The 17,699-nt window shown below is 39.4% G+C and overlaps 1 protein-coding gene across 3 annotated transcripts in view; it reads left to right on the plus strand.

Annotated features, from left to right (window-relative positions):
* The window catches only part of GLB1 (galactosidase beta 1), a 103,730-nt gene that overhangs the window by 48,435 nt on the left and 37,596 nt on the right, over nucleotides 1–17,699 (plus strand). For all 3 annotated transcript variants that reach the window (XM_019727728.3, XM_088798288.1, XM_019727729.3), the window contains exons 11-15: nucleotides 7,684–7,758; nucleotides 9,924–10,013; nucleotides 12,934–13,047; nucleotides 14,271–14,402; nucleotides 16,087–16,338. In XM_019727728.3, the coding sequence (XP_019583287.3) occupies nucleotides 7,684–7,758; nucleotides 9,924–10,013; nucleotides 12,934–13,047; nucleotides 14,271–14,402; nucleotides 16,087–16,338 (663 nt within the window). The remainder of the gene's footprint in view (nucleotides 1–7,683; nucleotides 7,759–9,923; nucleotides 10,014–12,933; nucleotides 13,048–14,270; nucleotides 14,403–16,086; nucleotides 16,339–17,699) is intronic.

The raw sequence follows: 17,699 nt of genomic DNA on the forward strand, positions 1-17,699 counted from the left end.
ATGACTCTTCAAGGTATGACAAAACTCATGACATTTGCATTTTCTAAGGTATTCTCTTTGGTGTGGGTATAACTCAACCAGACATGGTTAACACTTTGACCTCGAGGATGAACCATAGACTGTAGGGCAACGCCCTTCCTCTACCCTACCAATTCCTGAGAGGGGCAATGTGAGTTTATTTTTGTATGCTTTTACATGAATTTAAGACCCACTTTCTAAGAGTTTTGTTCCAGTTCTTCTTAGGGATTCCATCAAAGATAAGAGTCCAACTGGCTTTTTAGAAATTAATCAAGAAATTAATCAAGTTATAGCTGAGGACCTTGATCATTGGAGTAGATTTTGGGATTCCCTGAGGTGGTTATTGGAGCTGGGTGGGGCACTAGGGAAGAAAGCCACAGTGATTTTTAGTACTTCGAAAGTGAACTTTGAAACTTGACTCAGGACCAGTTTACAGTGGCTGATTGTTCTTCTTGGTTTGTAGCTGGAATGACGTTAACTCAGTGGGTAGACACAGGCTGTCTCTTGCAATCCATGGTGCTGGTGGAAACACAGTGTTTTATGTCTGACAATTAAGGATAACAGAATGAATATTACTTAACGAATGTCAGTCTTTTAAAGCACCATCTGCGCTCTTGTGGCACTAGTCTTTTTATTTCCTACAGACTTGGCTTTTCTATTCTCCTTTCCAGAGTGATTTCTCTAAAATGCTGATCTGGTCAGGATGACTTCCATGACTTGGCTCCTCTATTTTCCTCAAGCCTCATCTTTTAATTCTGCCCTTCTTGTATGTGACTCTCTGGCCTTCAAATGAAGGGACATCAAATTCAGTAAATGGGTCAGTGCTATTTATACCTCTTGGCCTCTACACATGCTATTCCCTTTGCTTTTATCCATCTGGAAAATAAGGAAACACCTCAGTTACCTACTTTGGGGAGTCATCTTTGATCCGTCTCTCTGCAGAGTTAGTCACACTTTGCTTTCTGCCATCGCCTTATACTGTGGAAATCTTGAGTACACTACTGCGTATAATGAGTTGATTAACGTGTTTACACATATTTCTCACTCTCTGGACTAGGAGCTGTTTATATCCCCAGTACCAAGCATAGGACCTGACACAAAGTACTTTCTTTATACGACTTTGTTAGATGAGTGAATGAAAACATTAGAGGTCTTGGGGAAAGAAAAGTTGATTACTATTGAATCTATTGGATTCCACTGGGAAAAGAGCATGTTTTTATATTGCATTTCTCTAGTTAAATAAGTAAGATAAGAAGTAATATTTATGATTAGCCTGAAAACCATAATTAAAGCACAAATTATTATGGAAAATAAAGGTTCAGAAGTACAGTGTTTTGGTATATTCATCTATTTCTTTTCTAAAACATTAATTAGTCAGATAGAAGATTAGGATTTTGCTTTTAAAATTTATGTGGAACCACAAAAGAACCCGAATAGCCAGCCACAGCAATCTTGAGAAAGAAGAACAAAATTGGAGGTGTCACACTACCTAATATCAAACTACACTATAAGGCTATAGTAATGAAAACAGCATGGCACTGACATAAAAAAGACGTGTAGATCAATGGAACAGGATAGAAAGCCCAGAAATAAACACATGCCTATATGGTCATTTAATCTATGACAAAGGAGACAAGAATATACAGTGGAATAAAGATGACAGTCTATTCAATAAATGGTGTTGCGAAAACTGGATAGATAATGCAAAAAATGAAACTGGGCCACCTACTTACACCATATACAAGAATAAACTCAAAATGGATTAAAGACTTAAATGTAAGTCCTGAAACCATAAAACTCTAAGAAGAAAACAGGCAGTCAAGTCTCTGACATTGCTCTTAGTGATTTTTTTTTCTGCTGTATCTCCTTGGGCAAGGGAAACAAAAGAAAAAATAAATAAATGGGACTACATGAAGCTAACAAGTTTTCTCACAGCAAAGGAAACCATCAACAAAACGAAAAGACAGCGTACTGAATGAGAGAAGATATTCACCAATGATATATCTGATAAGGGGTTAATTTCCAAAATTTATAAAGAGCTCATGTAACTCAACACCAAAAAACAAACAATCCAATTTAAAAATGGGCAGATGACCTGAATAAACATTTCTCCAAAGAGGACATCCATGTGGCCAATAGACATATGAAAAGATGCTCAATGTCATAATCATCAGAGAAATGCAAATTAAAACCACACCTGTCAGGATGGCTGTCATCAATAAATCAACAAACCACAAGTGCTGGTGAAGATGGGGGAACCCTTGTACACTGTTGGTGGGATTGCAAATCAGTGCAGCCATTATGGAAAACAGTATGGAGGTTCCTCAAAAAACTGAAAATAGAACTAGCTTATGACTCAGCAATTCCACTTCAGGATTTTTATCTGAAGAAATCCAAAACACTAATTCAAAAAAATATATGAACCCCTATGTTCATTGCAGCATTATTTATAATAGCCAACATATGCAAGTAACCCAAGTGTCCACCAAAAGATGATTGGATGAAGAAAATGTGGTATATGTATACAATAGAATATTACTCGGCCATAAAAAAGAATGAAATCTTACCATTTGCAACAACATGGATGAACCTAGAGGGTATTATGCTAAGTAAAATAATCAGACTGAGAAAGACAATTCCATATGATCTCACTTATATGTGGAATCTAAAGAATGAAATAAATGAACAAACAAGACAGAAATACACTCATAGATATGGGGAACAAACTGCTGGTTGCCAGAGGGGAGAGGTTTTGGACCTGGGTAAAAAAGCTGAAGGTATTAAGAAATATAAATTGATAGTTAAAAAATAGTGACAGGAATATAAGGTACAAAATTGAGAATATAGTAAATAATGTTACAACAACTATATGTAGTGCCAGGTGGGTACTAGGCTAATCAGGAGATTGCTGCATAAATTATATAAATGTCTAACCACTATGCTGTATATCCAAAAGTAATATAAAATAATATTGAATGTCAACTGTAACTGAAAAAAATAATAAATAAGAAGATTAGGATTTTGCTATATGATAATGAAAAATCACTAAGAGTATTAAAAAGAAAAGAGAGAAGACTGTGGCAAATGGGATAGACAGATGGAGACTCAATATTGATATTATAATGAGCTGATTAAAAAATCAAGATCCAAATAGATAATTGGGTGAAAGACATAACTATATACATTTGGTGAAACCTTTGGTATACACTATATTAAGAATCCTATAAAATGTTCCTATCATTTGACCTAGTAACCCCTCACTTGGGGCTTTATTAAAAAAAATTTACACAAGGCTAATGCTGTAGGCATGAAGTTATTCACTGCAACATTATTTATAATATCAAAAATTGGAAATAATTCACCTAACATTAGAAGAATGGTTATATAAATCTGTCATGTCAGTTTGAATATAATATGCAATAAATAAAGTTATTGTCACTATTTGGTCATGCCAAAAGTGCTTTTGATAAGTGGCAATAGCTAATTACACAATTATCTCTTATCTTTGTTATATGTGTGTATAAGGGGAGGAGCTAGGAGGAAAACTGGACGAGAGAAGGTTTCGTGGGGTTTTTGTTTTTGGATTTATGTTTTGGAATTCATGGAAGACACCTTCTATTCTATTATTGCTATAACAATAAAGGAAGTAAGAGGAAGCAGTAGGAACAACAGTAGACTTAGAGTCAAAATCCCAGCTCCTGCCCTTGCCTTCTTTATAATCTTGAGCAAGTTCCTCAGTCTCATCTCTAAAAAGGAAACATAACTATGAGGACCTTTGTGAGTAGTAAGTGAGATGACAAACCTGGCACATAAGTGTTCCATCAAAGTTAGCTAAACGTAGGTTGAATAAAACTGTCTGTGCAATGACTTCCTTCCAATGTGGTAGAAAAGATTGCGGTCCTAGTTACAATGGAATCCACTTTCACCTTAGGAATTAGATATGATGTGGTCACTGCTGTGTACGGATAAATAGGGGTCCTCAAACAACAAATCATACTGCTTTCAGGTCCCCTCTGTGGATTTGTGTTTTCTGCTTTTATTGGCCAGACTGTGGTGTGCAAGAGGAAGGGGAGGGCCAACTGCCAAAGGAGAAGAAATGTGGTCTAGACTTCAGGGAAAGCTGGAAAGAGAGATCTTAACATCTTGCTGTGAGATCAACAGTAACTCTTTGGCCTCACATTCATTTTAATATAAATCTTGAAGGTCATTTTAATATGATCTTTTAAAAATTTCACAGAAATACAGAATACTAGAAGTACAAAGGACTTTCAGATAAACGTGGTTGACTAACCACATGTTTATCTCTTTTCCCTTTCAAAATGTTACTAAAAAATTAAAAGGAATATTTCTTTTTAATGAAGCCAACAAGACAGGAGCTGTCCATGCATGAGAGATTTCAAAATATCTCTGGGAAACAAAAATAAATGGAGGAATGCTGACTGAAGAAGCAGGATGGGGAAATCTAGGTCCCCAGTGAGTGTGGAAGGGATTGTAGGAACAGGGAATGGATTGGCCTTAAAGAACCCTAGAGAACTAAGGTCCTGGAAATGCAGGTGTGACAAAGTATAGAATGAAATGGAGCTGAAAATGGGAAGGCTAATTAAACTCTATATATTTCCTGTTAGGTCCTCCACCTCATTTTCAAATAGACTAGCCATCAGGGAAGTATCTTTCTACCAGTCAAAAAGTCAGAATTATTTTTTCTTAAAAAAAAAAAAGTACTCTACCCTAGAGTAAAGACCCCACATATTATGACTGACTCCCTGCCAAAGCACCCTAAAACAAAGCTCCCATTGAACAAGACTTGCTCCTGTACACAGAGCAGGAATAGCACAGAATGGATGATTATGCAAAATTCTGGTGCATTCATTTGCATCACCATTAAATATGAATGGACAACCAAGGATGGCCAGACAATTGAGGACATCCATAAAACCTGCAATGGGAAGAGAAAGACCAAAATGAAATAAATAGTAAAATAACCCTATAGGCAACAGAGCATTCAGGAAACAAGAGAGAGCTTAAGTAAAACAAAGCAAACCCTCTCAAATTAATATTCTTTAGAGAGATTTGGAAGGTAGTGCATCCATAAAATAAGAATGGGATACTTTGAAAAAGGAGCCATTAGAGAACAAGAAAGAGTTATTGGAAATTAAAAATAATCTCCTAGAAATGAGAACCAGAAAACAGAGATGAAAGAGAAAAGATGAGAGAGATATAGAGGGAAAATCCAGGATGGCTAACTTATAAGAAAAAAAATGGAGAAAAAGAAAATATCAAAGAAACAATACAGAATTTTTTTCAAAACAGAAAAGAATATTTGAGTTGCCCAGTATAATGAATATATATATATATATATATATATATATATATATATATATATATATATATATATATATGTATATGGCCAAACACACCTTTGGAAAAATTTAAAACAGAGAGAATAAAGCACTTATAAGCTTCTAGAGAGAAAAAGCCAGTTACCTTTAAAAGAACAAGAAAGAGTATGGTGCCAACCACACTGGATGATGAAGGACACAGAATAGTGCCTTTGGAATTTGGAGGAAAGATGACTTTCAACATAGAATTCTATACCCATCTAAATTATCAACAAACTATGACATTTTCAGACATTCAAAGATTCAGGAAATTTGCCTTCCACATACCAGTTCTTAGGAAGTTTCTTGAGACGCTCCAGTGAAATAATGTAATCGTGAGATTTTAGAAACAGGAGCTAAAAGCCAAGACAGTAATGAAGAGAAACCCCAGAATATCAAGCCTAGTGGCAGATCAATCCCTTGGAGCAAGAAGGCTGAGGGTTCCAGTAGGGAGCTTTCTAGGGGAGAAAAGGAGTGTTTGGAGAAAATTGAGACCACCTTTGGAAATTTGGAACAACCTGAAGAGGTGTTAACCTAAAGGCAGACAGGAAAAAAAGGCAATTGGAAACCTCAGGGGAGGAAAACAGAACACAAAAACTAAGTAAGACAGAACATGTCATCATAGTATACACCACTTAGCTGTGCAGAGAACAATATTTATAAAATTCAAACAATGTGAGCACTATTGATTGATTTTTAATTTGGAGTCAATATACATAGAGTCAAGATGAAGGGAAGACTTATGACTACAGGACAGACTGTTTTAACCTTTGCAGTGTAAAAGTTTAGCTAATGGTTTGGAGGTAGGAGTAGGGAGGAAAGCTCAGGGAAGGATGCAAACAGACTTATCTCTAAAAAGTGTGGACACAAAGGATAATCTTAATTGATGGAACTAAGAAATAAACTACAAAGCTAACCAGTAGAGAAACTGAAAATGGTGATATAACCACATTGGCAAGAAAGGAGCTATGTGGAATAGTGCAACTGAGCTAAATTCTCATGTAGTGAAGAAATCAGAGGTGGCCGGTTAGCTCAGCTTGTTAGAGCGCGGTGCTCTTAACAACAAGGTTGCCGGTTCTATCCCCACATGGGCCACTGTGAGCTGTGCCCTCCACAACTAGATTGAAACAACTACTTGACTTGGAGCTGATGGGCCCCGGAAAAACACACTTAAAATAAATTAAAAAGTTAAAAAAAAAAAAAGGCCACTGGGAAGAAATCAATGATAATGTTTTAAATGGATCAAACAAGAAATAGCAGATAAGTATATTATTTACAGACCACAGGAAAAAAAAAAGGTACAATTAAATGATTTTAAAATGGTTTCCTCTGAAGAATAAAACTAAGAAAACAGTGAGTCAGGAGACTATTGCTTTTCATACTACAGTCTTTTATTATATCTTCTTTTTTTTTTCATTAACTTTAAAAAGGCAAACAAAAAAAAAAAAGAAAAGAACAGATATGTAAGGGTTCTGAGAGATTATAATACAATCTACTTGGAAATACCAGATGGACACAGATATTTCTAAGACCTGGGACTTACCACCTGTATCTTCCGGTATTGATTGTGTGTGTGTGTGTATGTGTACATATTTAGTAAGGTTTTATTTTTAAACATTTAATTAAAAATAATTTCAACTTACAGAAAACTGTCAAGAATAAAAATTATGCAAAGAACACTTGTATGTTCTTTACCCAGATTCACCCATGTCAACATTTCATTCTGTTTAGCGTCGTCATTTACCTCCCTGACCCCCTCTTGTATTTTCTAAACCATCGGAGGGTTGCATACTTCATAACCCTTTTCCTTCAGTGTGTATTTCATAAGGATAGGTAGGAATATGCTCTTAGATAACCATGACAAATTTAACATTGATACAAAACTTTAATCTACCAGTAAGATTTAATCTACAAATAATATTTTTTCTCACTATAGGCTACCTCCCTTCAGATTCTGTTTTGCCATGTACCTTTGTCCTTTTCTTCCCTCGTTCCAGTCTTCTGCTATCACCCTCATTCTCTCTACTTGTTTTGCTCTCTGTTTTGAAGTCTGTGTTCCGTAATTATTTGAATGATTCCTGGAGCTTAAAATACAGGCATACACAGACACACACTTAGAAGTAAAACTTTACTTCTAGAGGAAGTCTTTTGTTCCTTTGCTTTTCCAAAAATTACTGGCACCGTTGTTTCAGTCTTTGACCCTCCTTTTGAAAAACACATTGTATAGCTATTTTTCTGAGGGTTTAACCACTTTTTTTCCCCTGTCTTTTTTCTCTTTGGCTTATAGTTTCAAAAAGTACCAGAAGGTCCAATCCCTCCATCCACACCAAAGTTTGCATATGGAAAAGTTGCTCTGAAAAAGGTAAGAAACAAAAATAACAGAAACGTTGAGAGTGAGGAAGTGAAATTTAGCTGTTGTGAGTGAAAGTGTTATGCTGGGGAATTGGTTCGTTCTTTTTCTCTGTATTTGTTTTCTGTGAGACTGAAGGGGTAGATGATGTTTCTGGGAAAACAGGGACATGGGAGGTGAGAGGATGTGTATGCATGTTGACAGGATGAACAAGTAGGGCATGAGCAGGAGTAGGGACGTATTTTAGATCATTCAGATCATTTTGGTTCAATTACCAGTTGTCCAAAGCAATCCCAGGAGGCTTGGTGGGAATAACGTGCCATCTTGTTGTTATGGCTGGTGAGGTTCTTTTTTTATAATTCACCTCTTTTAAAGGGGTTCTCAAAAACCACAAGCATTTTGTTAGGGCTTTGCCCTAAATTACACACTCCCATCTCCAAATCATGTCCTAACTTTTGTGATCTGTGGTTCATATGGTAACTGGGACATCAGGAGGGAAAGCTAGACATTAATCATAAATAGGAGTTGAGGACATTTTATTCTAGGAAAAGAGAGAAAGAAGAGAGATTTCATTTAATAATAGTCAGAAGTGACGTAAGCCAAAGTCAATTTGTTTTGACCATCTGTGTCTTCAGGTTTTCCCCTCTTATAATCCCTAACTCCTACATGTGTTAACTCACAAGAAAAAAAACAAAAAACATGAACAGTTACATATTTCTTAAGAATCTTGACATTCTAAAATAGCATCATAAGTTTTTATCTTTAAGCAAAATCCCAAACATGATTGTATGGGGTTTTTTTCCATTCATAAAGCCCTTTGATATTATGGTTGGGTGAGCACTTGTAACATTTTCCACCTAGTGTCAGACATGCGTGTTACATTCTGCAAAGAATGTGGCTGGTCTCTGCCTGATAAGCATCTTTCTTTAGATTAATCAAACTTTAATCGCACTTGTAAAGGGAGCACCTTCAACTTGTTCACTGCTATTGCTACCTGAGGAAAAGCCGGTTTGTTAGTTTTAGAGCTGAGAAATTTATTTTTATACTACAGGAAGTAACTACAAATGTTTAATACAACAGCATTGCTAAGACAAGCGCAGCTTAGTGGCAGAAGCATTCTGTTTACCGTAGAGAATTGTGTGAGCAGAAATGGCTTTTCATTAACTAAATATGTTCAATTTAAGAGAACAAGTTGGCATATAACTGAATTAAATTTATGTAGAACAGAGTTATGTAGGATAAAACCTTTTATTGTGAGTTGAATTGCTTTAGTGCGCGAGTGGAAAAACATCCATGTGAATGGCTGAATTGATAGAATCGTACTGAAGATTTTTCTTGCTCGATGTTGCACATCAGCAAGGTAACAACCATGGAAAGTGTTTATAAAATTCCTAACCAGTATCATGTCATGGCAAGTCCTGGGTATGGAGTCATACCTGACTACAAATCCTGGCTCTGCCATTGCTTGAGTGAGCTTCTCTGAACCCCCATTTTCTCATCCCTAACCAGGGTGGTTGTGAGGATTCAATGAGGTGTGCGTGTGAAGTGCTGTCTCTCCTGGAGTTTGGTCGGTCCCCAGTGTTGGGTGGCTGTTATCATTGTTATTTTACGAGCAAGCAACCTGGGTTGCCAGAATACACAACCGTTTGGGTTGAAGATAGTATTTGTTGAGTAGCTACTATGTGCTGGGCACTGGGGATGAGCACAGTACAGACCTGCCCTTAGGGAGCTGACAGTCTGGCAAGGACAGTGAAGGGAAAAGAACTGGGAAATGATACAGGCATGGGAGGTGTGCTGCAGACAAGTTCAGAGGAGGGCACATCAGTTACTTCACTCAGAGGTGCTAGGGAAGGCTTTACACAGGAGGTAGCGTCTGAGCCTTGGTTTTCATTTCTTTTAAGGGCCTTTTATATACAGGAGGTTGTATTTGCGAACAGGTACATTTTAAACTCTTTTTAAGATTACCATCCATTATTTTTCATCAAGAGTTAGGGAATAGGTAGAGATGATTGAAGGTGACTGGAGAGCAGTGTTGAGTTGAATTTGAACCATTTACATTTATTTGGGGGTTTGGTCAAATCCACTAATGTCTTTAATAATTTGCAAATGACATTCTCCTCAACTCTGATGGCCAGGGAAGGCCGACAGTGAGTGAATGCTGCTTTGTTTCATTTCAGTTAAAGACTGTGGAGGAATCTCTGAACATTCTGTGTCCCACTGGACCTATAAAAAGCCTTTATCCCTTGACATTTATCCAGGTGAAACAGGTAGGCTTTCAAAGGTAATGCTTCACCTTTTTCTACTTGCAAAAATGTGCTTTCTGCCCTGCCTTGCAGTGCCTGTTTTGAGCAAAGGTCCTAAACGGTAAGCAGCTAAATCAGACCCCAAGCGAACTAACTGTGGATTTCCAGACTCTCTTTAGCTGCAAGTACTGTACATTTAGGTTGATCTTTTATTTTTCTCCCACTTCTTATTCTTACTCAAATAGGTAGTAAGTAGCTCAATCTGCTTCAGGGTAATTCTGCGCAAGCTATAAATTGAATGCATTTCTGATCTAATTAATCTGTATTAGTAGGTACCTGTGGAAAACCACTATTTTAATACTCAAAAGAGACAATTTACTTATTTGTCCTTAGTTAGCTCAAAGGTATAGAGACTGTGTTCTTAATAGATCAAGTTCTTAGAGATCCTTTTTCCTGATTTTGAAGAGAACATAGAGTACATCGTGTGTGTGTGTGTGTGTGTGTGTGTGTGTGTGTGTGTGTGTGTGAGATCTCCAGGCACTGCCCCATCTTTTTTAAGAGCTTTTCCAACTTTTTATTTTGGAGAATTTCAAATCTATAAAACTTGCAAGAATAGCACAACAAACACGTGTATAGCTTCCACCGAGATTCACCAAGTGTTAACAGGTTGCTTCACTTGCTTTATCTTTCTATGTATATATGTAGTCACCTGCTGGTTTTTATTTTTTTGTTTTGTTTTGTTTTAACCATTTGAGTTAGTTGTCAACATTATAACACTTCGCCCCCAGATACTACAACATATATCTTTGAAAAAGAAGGACATTTTCCTACATGACCACAATATAACGATCACACTTAAGAAATTTAACACTGATGCAATCCAATTATCTAACAAACATTCTGTAGTCAAGTATCCCTGGTCATTTCAATAATGTGCTTTATAGCTTCTCTCTTTTTTCAATCCAGTATCCAATCCATGATCACTCATTACATTCAGTTATATTGTCTCTCTCGTCTTTTTTCATCTGAATCTATTCCTGAGTCTGTTTTTCTCACTCTCATGACCTGGGACATTTCTTAAGAATTCAGGCCAGTTGTTTTATGGACCACCCCTCACTGATTAGATTCAGTAAAACATTTTTGGCATAAACACGACAAAGGTGATGTGTCCTTCTTGGGGCATCATATCAGGATATCCATGAGGTCAGTTTGTCCCTTTGTTGCCATGTTAAGTTTGATCAGTCAGTTAGCATTTCAGCCCCATGTTTTGAAATGGAAAGTTATCTGGGTCCTCCTTTCTGACTTTCTGTAGAGATTGCCTTCTGGAAGGTGTCTGAAAAATAAGGTGATATAATAATAACATATCTTAGTTTAGTGTATTTTGCCTCCAGTTACTATTTTTACATTTGTAAAATTTTACAAGTTTTATGAGAACATTTTACAAGTTATTTTTACACTTGTAAAATTTTACAAGAATGTTTGTTACAACAACTCTGGTTTGTGATAAGCAAAATGAATAGTTAGGTTCCCCCACCCTCTACTTTTTCCTTAACATTGGGTAGCGTTCGTTCTCTCATTCTAGCACACACTGGCTGTACGTCCATGTCTTCCTCTGTAAAATAGAACCTGCCTTCTCCACCTTGCACGGCCATTGAGCACATCAGACAAGACGAGGACACTAGAGCAGCTGGAACCTGGGAAGTGAATTCCAGGTTAATGTACAGACACTGGCAGTCATTTTTCTTTCTCAGACCCCTTCTGCTTTCTGGTCTTTGGCCAAGGCAGTGCTCTTGGCTTGGGTGGGGCTCCCTGGGCCCTGGCTGTTTTGGGTCTGGGGAAGCCCGTGAAATGTTTGTTTTCAGTGAAACCCATGAAGAGCACAAGTGCAGGGCGTGGGGTGCAGCCCTGGTACCTCTGCAGCTGGCCCCGTCCGCCCCACCTTTGTAGGGCCCACCAGAGCTTCCGCTCCCCTTCAGGAAGCCCTTCGCAAAGGTTTCCTCAGCCTCTCTGAGTTAGGACTTACCACGTTAGTTACTTTCAAATGAGAAAGATGCAGATTTGGGGGTCTGCTAAAGAGGCATCCTGTGCTTTTGGGTGGTGGCACCAGTGGCATTTCTTGAGTTCAGCCCTTTTCTACAACACAGGAACGCAGGTTAACGTTTTTTTTCCAGCACCTCCACGTCACCTTTTCACTTACCTGAAGTGCACTTCCTTGCTTTCCAAGAACTGTAATGCGTAGATGTGAGGACCTTGTTCTCTGTCCCATGAGGGATTTCGACTTGGATTCTCTTCTCCGACTCAGGATTTGGCCCAGCTCACCCCATGAGTGTCCCCAGCAGGGAAGTCTGCGGCTGCTGCTGAGGCTGAAGGTTTGGGGCCATCCTCTCAGACCAGGGATACCAGCATCTAAACGTTTTCTGCCTTAGCAGCAGGTTCCACCCCCATCTCTCACTATCTTTGTTTCCCCCACTCTCCCACTTTAAACAGTTTCTGATTGACTCTTGTTTTGTATGTTAGAGCAGATTTAGCCCAAGAACCTGGACAAAGTTTTACTGAACATTCTTGGCTTTATTGTTATTTCTGTGTGTGTGTGTGTGTGTGTGTGTGCGTGTGTGTGTGTGTGTGTGTGAGTGTGTGTTTTGTTTTCTTTGTTTGTTTGTTTGATTGGTTGGTTGGTTGGTTTGGTGCAGCTTGGTTTTCTTTGAGGTCACATAAGTAACATTTTGATACATGTGATAGGATCCCCCTTAGTGATTCCAGGGAAATCACTAAGGGAACTGATTCCAGTTCCCTTCTTTCAGATTGCACTTTTCGTGGAGGCTGGGGAAGCATTTCATTCCTTATGTTTTAGAATCATCACTTTCACACAGATCAGGGGTGACCAAGTGCTCTTAAAAGGAACAGCAAATGTGATGATTTTTTTTCTTGCATCCTTTCTAACCAGTATTTTGGGTTTGTGCTGTACCGAACAACACTTCCTCAAGACTGCAGCAACCCAACCCCCCTGTCTTCACCCCTCAGTGGAGTCCACGACCGGGCCTATGTCTCTGTGGATGGGGTAAGAATTGTCTCGGCCCTAACAGGGGGACATGTGGTCTGCACTGGGTAACATGGCACCAAGGACTTTGCCCACCTTTTCAACCTCAGCTCCGTCTCGCCTCTTGACGTCCCTTAGCTCTGCCCCTCACTTGCTGACATGGCTTCCCCCATGCTCCATCTGCCCTCACCCATCTTAACCTGGAGGGCTGGACTCAAGGCCCCACCTTCTCAGAAACTGTCCTGGTCTCCCCAGTCCAAGGCCATCCTCTCTGACTGACCACAACATGTCACCCATGTCTTCTTTGCCTCTGGAGGGCAGGGTCCATTTTGTATATGCCCGAGTCATGATTCATTTAACTTGGTGCCTTCATCCTGCGTGAGAAATTATGTTCTGAAGGATTGTTTATGACAATTATAGCTAAAATGCACAAAGAACTTTGTTAAAGATACATGTGAGGATTTCCATTCCTCTCACCGAAACATTCATGTGAAAGAACACATGAAGAGATTTTTCCTAACCAAAAAAACGTAAAATTAAACTATTTCCATTCTATTATCATCAGTGGCTTTACTTCAGTGGGAGCAAGTTTCCAAGGTCTTATGTGTATACTGATGGCGATTGTTTCTTGAATTCCAACTTTGGAGTTGTGTTAGTGAATTAATTTTTTTTAAAAACCCATCTTTTAGAAACTTCGGACTATGTTGCTGCTAAAATACCTGCTGTTTTCCCTCTTTCTATTATATAATTTTCGTGGTTAATGCATCATATCAGGTATTTTGAGGTGAGAATACTCCACCTAACTCTTGATTTTTATCTCATTTATCTGATTTTGTTTCATCTTGCCATGTTGTTTAGGAGCTATATTTTTTTTGTTTTATGACTGCCTTTTTGTGCTGTGAGAACACAAAGAGTTTCCTGTAATAGGAATCCTTCACTAGAGTAGTCTGCCTCCATTCCCTTTCTATTAAAAATAGATATGAAGCAAAACATTCCAGAGTAGAGGAAAAGTCTAGACTTTTCCTTGCTCAGAACTGTGTCTGGCGACTTTCCTGTTTGGAAAGCAGTGATTGGCAGAACTTGGCCACCTGGCCAGTGACTTGGACTAAGGGGCCATCAAAGCATTTCCTCCCCATTCTGGTAACACTTCACGGTGGCAAAATAAATACTGAATTAACTGAGTGAACTGCCTCTCTGCTGATCTACTCACCTGAGTTAATTCTCATTTGGCGTTGAACCCACAGGTCCCCCAGGGAATTCTTGACCGAAGCAGTGTAATCACTCTGAACATAACAGGGAAAGCGGGAGCCACTCTGGACCTTCTGGTAGAGAACATGGGGCGCGTGAACTATGGTGATTATATCAATGATTATAAGGTAGGACCAGCCTTACTAATAGGAGTAAGGTTCAAAGGGTGGCGGGGCTGTGCCTAAACTATCCAAGAAAGTTTTTCTAAATCTATTTAAAAACTCTCATGTATACGTTCTTTCCCTCCAGCTCTGTCCACATAGAAGCAATTCTTCAAAGCACACATACTTTGTTAAATTTGATGAGAGAACCTACCCTGATTTGTTTTGCAAACTAGAAGTTGAGTTATTTTGAAGACCTGTTTTCCTCAGCAGGTGACGAGAAAGTTGAGCTTTGCGGACAGTACCCTTCCCTTGTGTTTGAATTCAGTCATCCTAGAGAAGGAAACAGAAGGAGGAAACTATTTCACTGTGCTTTTCCTCTGCTTATAAAACCTACTGAACTCTCGAAAGGCACTCCTTTGCCAATAAAGCCAGCTTAGCATTTGGTCGGCTCTGTTTTCTGTACCAAGCCTCGGTGCACTGCCTCTCACCTCTGTTGGTTACTCTGTGCCCAGGTATCTTATCCAAATATGTTTTTCTCCCACATGTTTTTAGAGCATTACTCAACAAACATTTGCTAAGATCATACTCTGTGCGAGGTGCTCTGTGAGGTGTTTTGGGGGTTACAAAGATGTTGAGATAGCTCCATGGGTAGCTCGTCATCTGCTAGAGAAGAGAAAGCTTGCACTGAGGGAATTATGGCACCAGCCAGTCGGACAGAACAGGTGTCTGTGGCTATTTCCTGACCCTCTTGGTGGCAGCTCAGAGGCTGTTCTGAATAATGTGGTGAAATCTCATGCCATCCCACTCCATCCTGCCTGGAACGTGAATCATCCCCTCTTTATCCAACGTATCCACACCGTATCCACTACTGCCTGTCAATCACTTAGTAGTCGTCTCAGTTATCAGATCCACTGTCGCAGTATTGCCGTAGTTGTGTTCAAGTAACCCTCATTTTACTTAATAATGGCCCCAAGCATAAAAGTATTGTTGCTGGCAATTCAGATATGCCAAAGAGAAGCCATAAAGTGCTTCCTTTAAGTGAAAAGTATGTACACATAGGGAAAAACAGAGTATATATAGGATTTGGTACTATCTGTGATGTGAGGCATCCACTGGGGGTCTTGGAACATACGCCCCGTGGATAAGGGGAGACTACTGCATCAAAGTATTCTCACTTACGTTATCTAACTTAGTCCTTACAACAGGTGAGTGTACTCAGATGTGATCATTCCTGTGAGCGATGCTGAGGAGCTCAAGGTCAAGATTCGCTCTGGGATATATGTCAGGGCCAGAGTCTGCCCCCTCCTTCCATCTACAATGGGCTGAATATTCCTTGCATTCCTTAGGTTCCATCTTTTCTTCCATTCTAGCGATGGCTCTGAACCAAACACTAAAAACTGGGAATTTGGGGTCAAAAGCTCTAGTGGCTCAACCTCCTTTCAGGAGAGGCAGGAACTTTTGTGGGGACCTCCTGGCCTCCAAAGGAAAGAGAGAGGGGTGGTTTGGGAACTGTACCTCTCCCCAAGGAAAAATGATTTCTCCTCAAGCCAGATCTGTGTGACTTTGATATACAACACAGTTTGAGTTTTGTTTACTGTTGGTGTTTCATATCCCAGTTTGTTTTTCCCAGGAATTCAGAGCTGGAACGCAGAGACACTTAAGCCCTTTACTTCCCACCCCAGCTCATTGCCCTGTTTCTCCTTTGCAGGGTCTGATTTCTAACCTGACCCTCAACTCCAGTGTCCTGACGGACTGGATGATCTTCCCGCTGGACACTGAGAACGCAGTGCGCCACCTGGGGGGCTGGCATGGCAATAACAGCAGGTGCCATGGTAAAGCCTGTGCCTACGGCTCATCTAACTACACACTCCCAGCCTTTTATGTGGGGAACTTCTCCATTCCCAGTGAGATCCCAGACTTGCCACAGGACACCTTTATCACGTTTCCTGGATGGACCAAGGTACGCATGTTCATGGAAAATGTTTGAATTCAAGCCTCAAATATCTGTTTTTCAGTGTCTGAGAATGAATCAAAAGAGCTGCTAATGAAATGCTGTGTGGCAGTTTGGGGAGTGGAGGGTTTTCTGTGTTAGTTTACCCATTTCTCAGGAGTGGGACTGTGGCAGATCTTCAGGGATTCAATGGCCAGCTTGGAGGTGGCACCATCTGCCCCATTTTCATTGACTGACAACTTCCTTTAATGAATGACAGTTTTTCCTCTTCCTCTATGAAAAATCATAGCCCATTTTGATACTGATTATAAGGGGCATTCCTTTCTATCCTGAAGAAAGTCTGGTCCAGGCAAAGGGGCAAATCCCAAGGAGAGCCTGTTTTTCTTTCATCCATGCCTAACTTCATACTCCCATGACACCCCACCTTCATGCAGCCCGTGTGCCTTTGGGACATCCACCTTTGTCTACATGACCCTTAATTCTTTCTTAGCCATTTTACTGGCCTGGTCACTCCCCTTTATTCTTTGAAGACGTTAGCCTGTCTTCCTTCACTGTCATTTTCTATATCAAGTTCTATTTTCGTCCTTGAAGACCACATGATCATTCAGTTATTCAGTCAACAAAATGTTTTCAGTGGCTACTATATTCCCAAACTTTGTGCCAGACACTAAAGATATAATAATGAATAAAACCAGATGTGCCTTCATGGAACTTACAGCCAAGTTGAGGAGAAAAACCAAATTAGGTAATTACCAAAATTAAGTGATGAAACTACAGCTGCAATAGATGCTAAGAAAAAATATTGGGAGTCAATAATAATTGGGGCATTTGACCTTGTCAGGGAGGTCAGGAAAGCTTCCCCTGAGGAAGTGATATTTGAGAGATAAGAATTAACATGGCAAAAAAGGGAGAGGAACATGTTCTAGGCAGAAGAGATACCATGTGCCAAGGCTATGTGATTAGAGGGGGAAATGGCGAGTGTGAGGAACTGATAAAGGACCCAAATGTATGAGACAGAGAAAAGGGCATGTGGTTCAGAGAAGAGGCTAGAAAGGGGATAGAGAGCAGATTGGAATAGGCCAATTAAATCACATTAGTTTTGTCTTTATGTTGAGAGCCTCTGAAGCTGGAGAGTGACATGACAGGATTGTGATGTGACAAGCCTCTCTGATCCCAGGCTGCAGAATGGGTTGGGTGAGGGTATGTGTGAATTCAGGGGAAACTATCTAGGAAGCTGGAATATCGTCTCCTTGAGAGACTGGGATGGTGGTAGCCAAAATGGAGATGACATCAACTATTTGAGAGATATTTGAAGTTAAATCAATAAGATGTAATGATGGATTGGATATGGGGCTTTCAAGAGAAGGACG

Source organism: Rhinolophus sinicus, chromosome 5, assembly GCF_057876585.1.
Source record: "Rhinolophus sinicus isolate RSI-liver-muscle chromosome 5, RSI-T2T, whole genome shotgun sequence".
NCBI classification, from domain to species: Eukaryota; Metazoa; Chordata; class Mammalia; order Chiroptera; family Rhinolophidae; genus Rhinolophus; species Rhinolophus sinicus.